This window comes from Suncus etruscus, chromosome 15 (assembly GCF_024139225.1).
Source record: "Suncus etruscus isolate mSunEtr1 chromosome 15, mSunEtr1.pri.cur, whole genome shotgun sequence".
Lineage (NCBI taxonomy): Eukaryota > Metazoa > Chordata > Mammalia > Eulipotyphla > Soricidae > Suncus > Suncus etruscus.
The window spans coordinates 47,025,993-47,040,520 of record NC_064862.1 but is presented as its reverse complement, the minus strand read 5'-3'; the positions used below and the strand labels follow the sequence as shown (position 1 = coordinate 47,040,520).

The following is a 14,528-nucleotide window of genomic DNA, read 5'->3' as shown; positions in this document are numbered from 1 at the left end:
GGAAGATGGTCCATTAGGCTCTTCAGCTCTGCCCACACTGCCATCCTTGTCAGGCTGTCTCAGGTGGTGCTGCCCAGTCTAGACCTGTCCCCCATGGCCTCTGGGAGGTTCAGGTTTCTGCCCGCCAGGTGGGCCCCAGGTGCTATCTGCCACCTTCCAGGGCAAGAGGAGAGGAGGGCAGGCAGGCCCAGACGGGCACCTTATGCCCACCTGGCTGAAGATGGGCATGAGCAGGCGTGTGTGTGAGGGAACTCAGTGTCTGCCTGGCGCTGGGGGCCCATGACCTGTCTGCACCCGCCTGCCTGTTGTGGTGCCTGAGTCCCATGTCTCCTCATGGGAGACCCCGTGGGTGCTCCTACCACCCAGTGGGGGTTTGCTCTGTTTCATTCCATTTTCTGGGGCTCCAACTTGCAGAATTAAGCTCTGGGTGCCCACCCCTGCACTTTTTTTGATTAAACAAGCTCTTGGGAAAACAATAGTGATTTCCCCATCGATCATAAACAGGAGCGATTACCATACAATTACCACCCCGCAATCACAGAACACAATCGTCTGCAAAATTACCCCCAAATTGGTTTAAGTGGCAACAAAAGAAGAGTGTTGGCATTTTGGCATGGGAGAAAGGGGGGTCTGCATGTGTTTCTGACAGCCCAAGGTTCTTCTTGGCACCCTAGGAGTGCCTCTTTTGAGAGGGGGTCTTGCTCAGAGGCGCCCTTTCTCCTGGCCCCTCTTGGCACAGTTCTTTACAAATTCAAGTTCATGTGAGTGACTCAGGGCTGGGACAGTGGAAGAGAGTGAGTTTGGTGGGAAGGGGGCTCCCTGGAACACTTCTCTTCCTGGACCTGCCACCTCTGTCTCTCCTGGGTCACTTTGTCACTTCTCCCCCCTCCAATGACCTCTCTGTGATTCTCATGTCTTCCCAGCTGCTGGGCCAGTGGAGGCCTGTGTCCAGTTCCCAGAAGGTCATGAGGGACCTTCTTTTGGGGCTCTGTTGGGACTCCGGGACCCAAGCACTCGTCTGTGGGCATGTGCAGGCTGTAGGGAGGTGTTGCCTGGTCTCAGGGAAGGTTCCTGCATACTGAGAGCTGCATGGCTGAGGTGGGAGATGGCTCTTTAATCCCCCCTAAGAACTGCAGGCTGGTAGTCTCAGTCTGTTCCCTGCACCTGCTGGGAGGACCCTTTTCTGCCCAAACCCTCTTATGCCCACTGCCTCATCTACCCACCTTCAGCCTGAGCATGGCATCTTGTGAGGCAGGAAGGAGCCAGTGGCTAAGTGTTTGGGCTTGTCAAGGGTATCCTGTCCATCAATCCTGAGGTCTCTTCCATAGCTGCAGCCAGCCCTCCTCTAGTGGAAAGCTGAGTTTTGTTATTTTGGTTTTGGGGCCATCCCTGGTGGTACTCAGAGGTTACTCCAGGCTCTGCATTCAGAAATTACTCCTGGCAGGCTCAAGGAACCTTATAGGGTGCCAGGGATCAAATCCAGATTGGCCATGTGCAAGGCCATTGCCCTCCCCACTGTGCAATCACTTCAGTTACTTCCTGAAAGAACGTTTCCAAGCTGAGCAGGGAAGTGGCGACAGACAAGAATGAGCTGACGTGATCACGGCTAATGCACTTGACTTGCTGTCTGTGGAGTAGCTAATCCAGTGTCTGGGGGCCACACTGGGCCGTGCTCGCTGGCTCAGTGTTCAAGGTCACCCTCATGCTGCTCTGGGGAGTACACAGGAACTCAGAACAGATCCTGGCATGCAGAGCCTGTGTTTTGTACACTAAACTAACCTTAGCTTTGCAAGGAAATGGGTCAGTATAGCATGGATGGACACGAAGTTATATTGTTTATGAAAGTTGTAACAACCCGCAACTTAGCCAAAGCATTTCAAAAAAGAGAGGAGAGAAGTAGAAACATCATTGCTTTTATTGCTATATATCTCCAGGAGGATTTTGAAAGAGAGAGTCAAAGACAGAGGGAGGAAGAGGAGAGAAATAGAGAGCTGGAAGAAGAGGCCTGTAATTCCAGGACCAATCTGTGGAGGACTGTAGCTCTGGAGTTTGAGAGAGAAAGAGAGGTACAAAGCAAGTTGTATCTTTCTTATGCTATATATCAGACAGGCTCTGCTCTGGTATTAACCTGAGCGTGCCCCCACCACCAACTGCCAGGCTCTACCATTTTGTTTTGTTTTATGTTTTTTGGGAGGCACAAACACTTGGCGGCAATCGGGTTAGTCCTTGTTCTGCACTCAGAAATCATTCCTAGCAGGCTTAGGGACCCGATGGGATGCTAGGGATCAAACACAGGTTGGTCCCAGGTCAGCACATGCAAAGCAAATGCCCTACTTCTGTGCTATCACTCTGACCTGTAAGACTCTACCTTTTTATACTAGGGCCGATGTTTGTTACAGGGGGCATGTCCCAGTCCAATTACAGAAAGGATATCATCACCTCTTAAAGATACATTGATATTAATTCCCTTGGATACATTAACAAAATAAATAAATGGCCTGGAGAGATAGCACAGCGGTGTTTGCCTTGCAAGCAGCCGATCCAGGACCAAAGGTGGTTGGTTCGAATCCCAGTGTCCCATATGGTCCCCCGTGCCTGCCAGGAGCTATTTCTGAGCAGACAGCCAGGAGTAACCCCTGAGCACCGCCGGGTGTGGCCCAAAAACCAAATAAATAAATAAATAAATAAATAAATAAATAAATAAATAAATAAATAAATAAATGAAAATAAAGGTGCAATGGGGGAAAATCCTATTTTTGGTTTTTGGGACATACAAGTGACACGTGGGGTTTTGCACTGAGAAATTACTTCTGTCTGGCTCGGGGGACCATATAGGATACCGGGAATCAAAACTGGGTCAGCTTTGCATTGCACCTTTATTTTTAATTTATTTTTAATATATAGTTTTTGGTTTGGGGGATCACACCATATAGTTCAAAGGTGACTTCTGGCTCTGCACTCAGGGAATCACTCCTGGTGGTGCTCGAGGTACTGGATGGGGTGCCAGGAATCAAACCTAGGTCAGCCAATCAAGACAAATGCCTTCCTGCTGTGCTCTCAGTTCCTGCACACCTTTAGAGCAGGCAACTGAGCCAGGTTACCACACCCATCAGTCCACCCCTTGCCCCCTTGCCCCCTTGCCCCAGGCACAAGTTTCTGCACAAGCACAAAACCTTATTCTCACTCATGTTGCTGTGCTGGCAACATGGGCCCGTGGAAACCTGAGCACTTCTGTGTTTTCATCTCCGGAGGGGAGACACTGGGTCTGTTACTAGGTCTCAAAGGGATCCTGAGAGCAGTGGCACTGGCAGTCCTGAGACCTGGGTGGAGATGCCATTTAGGGTCCTGCAGACACTTCAGAAAGCCCTGTGGAGCTCAGCCTTGTGCTCATGTAGTAGCGACCCTTATCAGACAAGTCTATTATGCAAGGGAAATTGAGCCTTGGATGAGCCCTTTCTTCCAGGGTCAAGTGTCACCTGGCTGCTACCCAGGTGTGGCTCGGGAACCGCAGGTACAGCAGGGAGCACCACCCTAAGATCATTCCTAGAATCCGCCCTGATTTCCATTGCAATAAGGCAGATGGGTATCTAAAAAAATCTTCAGAGGATCATTTACACCTGGAAAGGAGCATCTACACAGTGGGGAGGGCACTTGCCTTGCACGCAGTCAACCTGGGTTTGATCCTGGCATATCCTAGGGTTCCCAGAACCTGCCAGAAATTATTCCTGATCACAGAGCCAGGAGTATCCCCAGAGTGCCACCGGGTGTGGCCCAAAAATACAAAACAACAAAAGATGGAGCATCTACCAGGGATAATATCCCTGGTGTCCTCACCTGCCCCTGAGCCTCTAAAGACCCCGACTGTCAGGCCCATTCCAAGGATGTCTGCCAAGCCAGCGCCACTCAAGGACACTGTGCTTGAAAGAGTAGATGACTGATCGTCAAAGTGCCTGACCCTGTGGTCTAGAAGGGAACGTCAGGGGCAGGGTGCTTAATCTGTTCTTTGGGGTACCCCAAGAATAAGCTCTTAAGGGTCCCCTTGTCAGAATTCGCTGGAAGGTCCTTCTCAGCCCTTCCAGGGTGCCATATGGCTTCTTTGGGTTCCTGAGGGGGCTAGACAGTAGCTCAGAAACCCACCACAGGGGCTTTTGGGAGGCGTATCTGAGTCTGTCACTGCATCCTGGTGTGCCCTGAGCTGCCACATCTGCCCACATGCAGAGCAGCTAATCTGGGGTCATCTCTGCCTCCCTCACCTCCACTGTCCTGGCTGTGGGCGAGAGGTTGGACACCAGTCCTGGGGCACAGGGAACTAAGGCCAGAGTGCATGGGAGATGCAGATAGCTCAGGGCATGGAAAACAGACAGGGGAGGGAGAGTAGAGGCCAGAGGTCAGGGGCCAGCAGTAGGCCCCCTATCTGCATGCTGGCTTCCTGCTGTCCTGGATAGTAGTGCTGATTGTGTAGATTGAGTTTGACCTATCCAGCCTCACTCCACTCAGCTTCAGTGGCTGTAGCGGGTAAGCACAGCTGGGCCAGCTCAGACAAGAAATAAGCCCAAAACAGAGTTGACTCCTGCACCTTTTATCTCACCCAGCTTAGAGAGAAGGTCAGGGAACTAGGTGAAGGGAGTGCTCGGGTTCTGTCAGGCAGATGCACTCAGTCTGGGGTATCATTCAGGTCTCAGGGAGTCGAGAGCAGAGCTCACTATTTCATCCAAGAACCTCCTTCCTGCCTGGGACCTCCTGGACACCCAACACCCCTGAGCCTGTTCAGTGGGGGCACAGAACAGAGGGGTTGCACTGACTCCCTAATGCAGCCTGAGAGCCATGGACCCCACTCCTACCCCTTCTCTGGGCTTGGAGCTATGCCAGTTCCAGCCAAGGCCTCTAAAGTCTGCAGATTGTTATGCCCATGGGCCGGCCCCACTTTGCTGCCCACGGAGACCCAGGGGTCAGTGCTAAGTCTGTCTCCTTGCTGGCCTGCCACGAACTTGGGGTAACTCAGCCCCACCACCTGGTTTTCCCTCTGACCACCCTCTTTGCCATGGGTGCCAGGCAGTGCCAGAAAAGGGGCAAAGAGTGTGTGAGCTGCCTCCTGGGGCCAGTGCCTTACCAGCTGCCATTTGGCAGCTCCTGGTCTCTGTCCAGCCACTGAGGCTGGCGGTATGGGGGGACCCTGCCAGGAATGGGCAGATAGCCTCCTTCCTATAGGGAAGACTGAAAATAAGGTTATGGTACCAAGGAGGGAAGGGAATGCAGCTACCATGAGTGAGCTCTGAACACAGAGCTGTGGTTTGAAGCCACACCCGGCAGTGTTCAGGGCTTATTCTTGGCTGTACACTCAGGGATCACTCCTAGTAAGCTTGGGGGACCCTATGTGTTGCTGGTGCTCGAACCCAGGTCAGCTGTGGACAAGGCAAATGCCAGACCTGCTGTTCTGGGGTGTCTCTCCTATGACCTCAAGTGACCCAGAATGGGCCTTGTTGTGTGAGGTTGGGTGCATTTTCCTGGGTTCTGCAGGCCAGACCCACCTGGCATCAATTCTGGGCTCAGCATCCTGCCCTGGGGGCTCAGCCTCCTCAGGACGAGGGGCAGACAAACCGGTTCAGGATCCGCTCCACCAGCCCTGGTTGCTCCCAAGTTTACGGGTGTCACCCAAACCCTGTGGAGAGCAATCAGGAGGGCCGTGGTGAGGACACCCACCATCCTTCACTCCTCCCTGCATGCAGAGCTGAGTTGTGCAGGAGTATGTGCAGAGAGGAACAGGGACAGAGGTTGTGAGGGCCAGGCTGCTCTCTGACTTCTTACCTACCTCTTTTGTTTGTTTTTTGGGCCATACCCAGTGGCACTCCTGGCTCTGCAATCAGGTTCGAGATACATTATGGGATGTTGAGGATCGCATCTGGTCAGCTGAGTGCAAGGCGTATGCCCTCTCTGCTGTACTATTGCTCTGGCCCCACCAGTTCTAGCTTGACTCGCAGGGAGGAGGAGCTGTGGCTAATGCGAATTCGGGGTGGTTGAAAGCTGGTGGCCTTAAGGGCCTTGTAGGAGCTATAGTAGTTTCATGGGAACCAGATGTTCCCCCAAAGCCTTTCTGGTTTTATGGGGATTTTGTTTGTTTGGTTTTAGTTTTGGAGGGACTCATGGTACTCTGGACTTACTCCTGGCCCTGCACTCAGGGATCATTCTGGCAGGGCTTGAGGGACCCTATTGCAGTTCTGGGGGTTGCACCTAATTCAGCCATGTGCAAAGTCAGTGCCCTCCCCGCCATGCTGTGATCCAGTCTGAGGAAGCTTCTGGTTAATGGGCTCCTGCCTCCCAAACAGGTTTCCTGTATCCAAGGGGAACTCAGCTGCAGATCCCCCCTGTGGCTAGGGCGTACACACATACACGCACGCACACACGCATTGTGGGAAATATTCTCCCTCCCTCTGGGGCCCAGACCACAGTTTGTGGGTCATGGTGAAGGGGGACCTTCTGCTGAGCCTGGCAGCTCTTGAGGTTCTCTGCCCCATCCATGCCCACCTGGCAGGGGAGAAAGCCCGGGAGCCCCAGCACATTCTCACTGAGCTGAGGGGCCACTGGATTGATTGTCTTGTGGGGGACATACCTAGGCTTTCTCCTGACTCTGCTCTGGGACGTCATTCCTGGGAGACCATGTGGGGTGCCAGGACCTAACTAGGGTCGACTGTCTGCAAGATAAGAGTCTTCCCCACTGTGCTCTTTCCAAGCCCTGGACTGGACATTCTCACCTCCTCCCACTGTCTGGTCCCAAGGTGGGGGTTGGGGAACCACAGATGTTAGTTGTTGGTTAGATGTTAGATGTTAGTCTGAGAAGGCCAAGTATGTGTCCACATTCACATCTCTGGGTGGGGTGGCCTCTGCCACTCACTGCCTCTCCTGGTGCCACCTGACACCCCTCGTTTCCTGTGGTGCCCAGCAGCCCCATACTAGGGTCTCTCCATTTGCCCTTTTCCAGGGGGAGGGGTTCCCAGCAGTGTTCAGGGCCCAGCTGGACCAGAGTGGTGCTGTCTGCCCACTGCCATGCCAGGATTCTGGCCATCCTAATGATGCTAGGGGCCACATTCCACCACTGGGGGACCATGTGATACTGGGATTGGGCCCGACCAGACGCTGGCTGTATCCTGTCTGCCGACTCTCACTGTCCACCCCCGCGGCAGTGGCCCTCCTCCCAGCTGTTTGTCCCCCTAGATATGGAGGACACTGTGGTTCCCTTAAAGCCCAGTGAACCTCCTAGGGTCCTGCCATCCCAGGATTACATGAGGGGCAAGTCCCCTTCATGTCCCTGGTCACTCAACCCATCGTCCTTCCTCCAGGCTTCTCTCCAAGAGGGCAGGGGCTGGATGTAGTATCCCTGGGTCTGTGGTTGATCACTCATCTCCAACTATCTTTCCCTCCAGCATTTCTCACCAGAGGGCAGGGACTGGGTATAGTATCCCTGTCTGGGTCTATAGTCATTCACAGTGGGCTGGGTAGAGTGTTCCTGATATCCAGTCACTCACTGTCCATCCTCCCTCCAGCACTGCTGTCCTCCTGGTGTGAGGAGCTCGGCCGCCTGCTCCTGCTGCGTCACCAGAAGAGCCGCCAGAGCGACCCCCCGGGGAAGCTCCCCATGCAGCCCCCCCTCAACTCCATGAGCTCCATGAAACCCACCCTGTCGCACAGGTGAGCTCAGCCTTGATACAATGGACCTGGGGGAACTGAATCTTGGGGGCACTAGAGGGGCATCTCGGCCACAGAGGTGGGGCTGTACTATTCCTCCAGTGCAGAGTTAGCATTGAAACGGGTTTCAAAGCCTGCGATCAGTAGCATGTCCTGAAAACTGGACAGTCCCCAGGCAGACGGGCTCTGACCTGCCCCAGTGTGGGTCCTCCCCAAGCACTATGTCCAGGGGTCCACTTTGATCCAAGCTTAATCTAGTCCCTGGCTGGACCCAACTCAGCTTGTTGGAAATCTGGCTAGGCTGTGTGTCCCTGTCCATGGAAGCCATGAAACACTGATGTTGACACTTCCGAGACTGAAGGTTCTTGAAGTGCAAATAAGGCCAGAATCCCTGTGTCTGGTGCCTGGAAGTATATCCTCCGCTTCCTCTGTCTTGTGGGTTTGCAGGGTTTTGGTCTGCACAGGAAGGTGGGCTGAGGGATAGGAGCAAGGCCAGGTGCCAACCCACACCCTGGTAGACCTGTCCTTCTAGGTCCTGAAGCCCAGAGAAACAGCTGCCCCCTCCCACCTCCACTCCCTGGGGGAAAGGAGCAGGAGTGGCTGAAAAGGCCTTTTGAGATCTACTTGTTGTTTGTATGCAAATCTGTGCTGCAGAGGTAATTAGGAGCCTCATAAATCTTGTTTACTCTTAATTTGATTACAATCAGCCTGCTAGATCTGGGGCCTCCTGCTTTCCCTCCTGCTGGGGGCCTGCGCCCACAGGAGAGCCCCTTAGCCTGAGTTAGGGCTGCTCCTCTGGGGCGCTTGGCGGCCTCTGCCTCTCTGGGAAGCAGCATTGCAGGGCTTTATGTGTCCATGGCCAGATCTAGAGCAGACAGGAGCACCCATTGCTCCCCCAGAATGGCCAGTGGATATCCCAGCCCCAGCCCTCTTTCCTTCCCTGCCCACTACACCCCTTATTGGCTGGCTCCCTTCTGCATAGCTCCCCAAGGCACAACTTGAGGCTTGCTCTGAATGGGGGGGGGGGTGTTTGTCCTGAAATGCCTTTAGACAGCCCCTGCCTGAAGCTAAAGCTGCAGCCCCCCCTCGTGCTGGGGCTTGGCCAGTGTATGACAGGCCCTGGATAGGGCCCTCACTAACCCCTCCTTATCATGGCAGCCATAGCAGCTCCCCAGATGAGTCACAAGGCAGCCAGTGCATCTGCCTCTGCAGCAGGTGTGAGTGGGCCTGAGGCCACCCCTGTCAGTGCGTGGGCACCCCCATGGCCCTTTCAGCCTGAGGGACACACCCAATTGGGCCCCAACTGAGGCCCACCAGGAGGAAGGATCAACCTCCCACCTCGAGGCCCACCAACAGCTGAACTGGGCCCCCACTTGATTTCCTGAGCTGTAGGCACATGGGACTGTGGGGCCTGAGTGCAGGGAGATCGGGTGACTTCAGACTCAGCTTGGGCCTACTTAATTCCCCGGAGCAGCCATACTAGATCCCAGGCCCCTAAGAGCCGCCCTGTTCTCTGGTCCTGAAAATGGGAGCCAGTTAGGGCCAGAGTGATAGCACAGCAGGGAGGATGCTGGCCTTGCATGCAGCCAACTTGGGTTCCATCCCCAGCACCTCATGCAGTCTCCTGAGTCCCACCAAGAGTGATTCCCGAGCACAGAGTCAGGAGTCTGCCTGAGCATTGCCCAATGTAGCCCCACAACCAAACCAAAAAAAAAGGCAAAGAAACTGGGACATGCACCCCAGACCAGCAGGAAAAGTGGCTCCTACAGCCCAGCCCTGCAGGGGTCTCTCTCTGCCCTGTTGCAGAAATCTTGGGGTACCGCAAGGCCAAGTGTGGGCTGCCCATGCCCAGCTGGTTCCCTGAGGACAGACCCTCTTCCTCCCCACGACTCTCTTCTTGGCCTACCCCATCTCTCTCTCTCTCTCTCTCTCTCTCTCTCTCTCTCTCTCTCTCTCTCTCTCTCTCTCTCTCTCTCTCTCTCTCTCTCTCTCTTTCTCTCTCTCTCTCACTCTTTCTCTCTTTCTCCCTCTCTCTCTCACTCTTTCTCTTTTTCTCCCTCTCTCTCTCTTCCCCCCCCTCTCTGTCTCTCTCTGTTTCTCTCTCTCTCCCCCTCCCTAACCCCACTCTTTGGGTTTCAGGCCACAACTGGCAGTGCTCAGGCTGACTCTTGGCTTTATGCTTATGGATTACTCCTGGTGATGCTAATGGGACTCTGTTGGGTGCCAGGGGGTGAGCCTGGGTTGACCCCATGCAAGGTAAATGCCCTGCCTGCTGTGCTATGGCTCTGACCCTGGACTCTTTCAGGAAAGTTGTGCTGGAGCACTGGCAGGAGCTGCTCCCCAGGAAGGCACCCAACTCTCTCTGCACTCTTCCAGGGCTGCCCTACAAGGAGCCTTGACTGCATACAGTGTCACCAGGGTCTAGCAGCCTCCTGCTGCTGATAACTGGGGTCTCCGAGGAGACGGGGAGACATGAATGAAGGGTTGGAGAGGACAGATGGAGCCAGGGGGTCAGCTTGAGTGCCGGGAAAGGCCTTACTATTTGAGGCACAGGAGGGAGGGGTCCTGATGGCCAGGCCAAGAAAAAGGTCCCCTCCAGTGGCCCTCCAGAGGGCCACTCTGAAGAACCAGTTTTGTGGAGAAAGGGAATAGCAAAAGATACTGCTTATTGGCTTGTGACTGGGCCTCAGATAGCTGCCTTCCATGGGGGTAGAGGGTTTTCCGTGTCTGAGTCACCGATGAGCATCACCTGAAGAGCTGGCAGGCTGGGTGGGGCTTTTGAGTGTGTCCACCCTGAGCATGTCCTCTCTCCCTGCAGTGATGGGTCCTTCCCCTATGACTCTGTCCCCTGGCAGCAGAACGCCAACCAGCCTCCCGGCTCCCTCTCCGTGGTCACCACGGTGTGGGGAGTGACCAACACATCCCAGAGTCAGGTAAGCACTACCCTGGAGAGACCACTCTTCAGGAGGGCAGCGGGGACCCCTGCCTACAAGTGGCTTTGCAAGACCAGCTGCAAAATACACACATACCACATGCTGTCCTGGCCCATGCTGACCCTGTGAGATACAGGGGAACTTCACTATGTCGGCCTCTGGGCTCTAAGGTCTTAGCCTGGATCAAGCTCCCAGAAGGCAGCACCTGATGCTTTGACTAGAACTTTCCTCTTCCCTGTTTCTCACACACAGCTGCTTCCTCCTACTGCCTACACCTTCCTCAGGGTACCAGTGAGTGACTGAGGCTGTGCACATGCCAGCCAGGCACTTGCCCTGCCTCCCCTGGGGCCTCAACACCACTTCTCATGCCATGGGGAACTCCACACACCCCCCACAGACCCTAAGAAGCAGCTCCCACCCTGCCTGATTCACCCCTTCTCTTTACCCACTCCCTTTCCCCCCACCCACCTTGGCTCACCCACTGTGTGCCTGCAGGTCCTCGGGAACCCTATGGCCAATGCCAACAACCCCATGAACCCAGGCGGCAATCCCATGGCGTCCGGCATGGGCACCAGCAACCCCGGCCTCAGCTCCCCACAGTTCGCAGGCCAACAGCAGCAGTTCTCAGCCAAGGCAGGCCCAGCGCAGCCCTACATCCAGCAAAGCGTGTATGGGAGGCCCAGCTACCCAGCCAGCGGCGCCTTTGGGGCCAGGTGAGTGGGCAAGGCTGGACATGGAGCCCATGGTGCAGCTCTGCTGGGCTCAGAGTGACCCTCAGTGCATCAGGGGTCTGGGGAGTGCTGGGTATGCACTTGAGCCTAAAAGGGCCAAGGTGGGGAGTCTGGGAGTACAGAGGGAAAGAAAAGGAGTCATTTATCTCTTTCAAGATTCATGCCAGTGACTTATGTCTTTGTCTTCGTGAAGTCTCCTTTGTCAGGTCTTTACTGTCCAGGGTTCAATTTTGCCTACATGTTTTGGGTGCCATCGGCCAGGGATGCCAAATGTAGTGACCCCAAACTTACCTAAGGGAGGGGGGGAAGGTTAGAGAGAGGAGAGAGAGGGAGAGAGGAGAGATAGATAGATCCCAGATCCCAGGAAGAGAAAAGAGCCTGGAGGAGGAGGAAGAGGAGGCCTATAACTTTGGGGCCAATCTGCTATATTTCATGCAGAAAGAAAGGCAGAGTAAGGTGCATCTTGCCTTCCAAGCTTTACCTTTTAATACTAGGATAGTTGTCCGTTACAGAATGACATGTCCCAGTTCAATTGCTGTTACCAGGGTTCATCATCACCCCTTAAAGATACATTAACAGTCATTTCCTTAAATACATTAACATGGGAGGACACCCTAACTCTGTGGGGCCAGGCCACCCCACCCCCATCACCCTGGCTCCCAGGGCCAAGGGCATGATGACATGTTGTGGCCCCATGTGCCCAGCCTGCCAGTCACAGAGAGTGTGACTGGCCACTGCCTCGTGGAGGGCCCTGTGTCCCCAGCCCTGAGTGAGGTCGGCAAAGCCCTCCTGCCAGTTCAGGATACAACCTCAGAATGGCCAACACGTGACTCTTTGCTTCCCCTCACAGCTATCCTGGGGGTCCGAGTGCCCCCGCCGGCATGGGCATCCCCCCACACACCAGGCCGCCTGCCGACTTCACGCAGCCTGCAGCAGCAGCCGCGGCGGCAGCAGTAGCAGCAGCAGCAGCCACAGCCACGGCCACGGCCACAGCCACTGTGGCCGCCTTGCAAGAGACGCAGAATAAGGATATGAACCAGTACGGACCGGTAAGAGCACCAGTTTCCCAGGGCAGCTATGGTAGGGAGGGCGGGTCTATTGAGAGTGGTCCATGGGATACATTGGGGTCCTCCACAGGATGAACTGGGGGTGCTCCATGGGTAGCATTGGGGATGTTCCACAAGGAGCACTGAGGAACCCCATAAGGTGCACTTTGGATGCTCCTTAGCGTGTACTGGGAATACTCAAGAAGGTGAACTGGAGTGCTCCATGGATGAGCTGGGGTGTTCCCAGCTAGGGTACACAGATGTTCCACAGAGTACATTGGGTGCTCCAGAAGCAGGCAGGGAATAGCAGAGCAGGGAACTCACCAGCCCTAGTCTCTGGGCTGCACAGGAGCTAAAAATAGCCTAGCTGTGTCTGTCTCAAGCTGCACCTGAGCCCAGGGATCCTGCCTGGACTTGGCCCAGAGCCATTATTGCCCTGACCTTCAGAAGGTTGGGCTGGGCTGGGGTGCAGGAGTGCCCGGGGGCTGGGGAGATGGCGAGGCTCCTGGGTGGCACAGAGGTCTCTGCTGACCGGCACCAAGGACAGGCCCAGGGCTGCCAGGAAAGGGGCCCTGACTGCCATTTCTCAGCCCCCTGCTCCTGCTCATCCCCCAAAATGGGAATGCTGCCTGTGTCTGACTGCCCACTGCACCTGGGCCACACCATTCCCATGTGGTCTGAAGTGGCAGCAGCGAAGTCAGGAGGTCGGTGGTCACAGGGGAAGAACCACACAGGAAGGTGCCCCCAATTCCCAATCTCAAGTCCCCCACACCCCCACCTTACCTTCCCCTCTCCTGCACTTTCAATGCATGTGGCATTTTATTCTTTTTTTTTTCTTCTCCCGTTGAAGGTCTGTTCCTCTTTCCAGATGGGTCCCACCCAGGCGTATAACAGCCAATTCATGAACCAGCCCGGCCCGCGGGGTCCTGCATCCATGGGGGGCAGCCTGAACCCTGCCAGCATGGCAGCAGGCATGACGCCCTCGGGAATGAGTGGCCCTCCCATGGGCATGAACCAGCCCCGGCCGCCAGGCATCAGCCCCTTTGGCACACATGGGCAGCGGATGCCCCAGCAGACCTACCCGGGGCCCCGGCCCCAGTCCCTCCCAATCCAGAGCATAAAGAGGCCATATCCAGGCGAGGTGAGTGCAGCCACCGGGCCGGAAGACAGGGTGGGAAGCGGGGGGGGGGGGGGGGGGGGGGGGGTTGGGGGGGGGGGGGCTATGGCAAGACAGGAGACAAGGCTGCAAGGAAGCTCCTGGCTCTGCCTTTCATAGACTTTCACCTCTGCTGTCTCACTGTAAAACAGCCACCTATTTAGTCCAGCAGGGCATGTTGGAGGGGTCTATGTGGGGTGCGTGGTCTGAACTGGACGGCAGGCAAGATGGGAAGAACATTGCTCAGACCTTAGGAAAACACTCCTCCACAGTGTGAAAGGGAGAAGCGACAGATCATGGTGGGGAGGACCCTCCCCACATGCCCTGCCCACTCGGGGAGGTATCTGGCAAGAGTGAGGACACTCTGAAGTCCTGCTCAAGACCCCCTTCCCTCAAGCGAGAGGGGGTCTGATTAGAAGCCCACCACAGGGTTCAGCATACTCGTGTGTGACCAGAGATGGAGGACTTTCTGGAGGAAGGGGTGCTCCAGCTCCCTCTGTGAGCATTTGGAGCACAAGTTTGATATGGGTCAGGATGAGGTTCAGCTACAGAACTCAGAGTCCTCAAACTCCTTAGCAGGGCAGAGCCTGATCTCGCCCACTTTCTGCTCACTGCCTTCACTCCTGCTGGGCACACAGCTAGTCTGCAGCCCAAGACTGAGGTTTCTGGGTGTCCTGTGTTGGCCAAACATGATTTGAACATAAGGACATAGATCCTGAATCTAGGGAGTGAAAGCCGGGACTGCCTGGGCACCTGGACCTACTGATGTGTAGGGCAGAAGCAGAACATAATGTCCTGCCTACACAACCTCTAATCTCTCCCCACCACACCAAGCTGCTGTGAGCACATGTTCAGGACTCTAGGCCTTCAGGGAAATATTTGGAAAGGCCACAGGGTCCCCCCCCACACTGTTAGTCTGGTACTATGCCCAACCTGGCTCCACTGACACCTTCCCAACCCATGTTCTCTGGGCCACCCCAAG

The 14,528-nt window shown here is 55.3% G+C and overlaps 2 protein-coding genes across 6 annotated transcripts in view; both read left to right on the top strand.

Annotated features, from left to right (window-relative positions):
* The window catches only part of PPIF (peptidylprolyl isomerase F), a 531,572-nt gene that overhangs the window by 479,529 nt on the left and 37,515 nt on the right, over positions 1-14,528 (top strand). The window contains exon 1 of one of the 3 annotated variants that reach the window (XM_049789676.1): positions 14,202-14,205. The exons of the other annotated variants lie outside the window; for them this stretch is intronic. The gene's annotated coding sequence lies outside the window, so the exon portion shown is untranslated. Of the gene's footprint in view, positions 1-14,201; positions 14,206-14,528 lie in introns of those variants that run through there. 3 annotated transcript variants of the gene reach the window in all.
* The window catches only part of ZMIZ1 (zinc finger MIZ-type containing 1), a 95,958-nt gene that overhangs the window by 68,189 nt on the left and 13,241 nt on the right, over positions 1-14,528 (top strand). For 2 of the 3 annotated variants that reach the window (XM_049789622.1, XM_049789620.1), the window contains exons 7-11: positions 7,539-7,683; positions 10,499-10,613; positions 11,109-11,326; positions 12,195-12,393; positions 13,241-13,531. In XM_049789622.1, coding sequence (XP_049645579.1) covers positions 7,539-7,683; positions 10,499-10,613; positions 11,109-11,326; positions 12,195-12,393; positions 13,241-13,531 — 968 coding nt within the window. The remainder of the gene's footprint in view (positions 1-7,538; positions 7,684-10,498; positions 10,614-11,108; positions 11,327-12,194; positions 12,394-13,240; positions 13,532-14,528) is intronic. The other variant, XM_049789621.1, reaches the window with a different exon arrangement.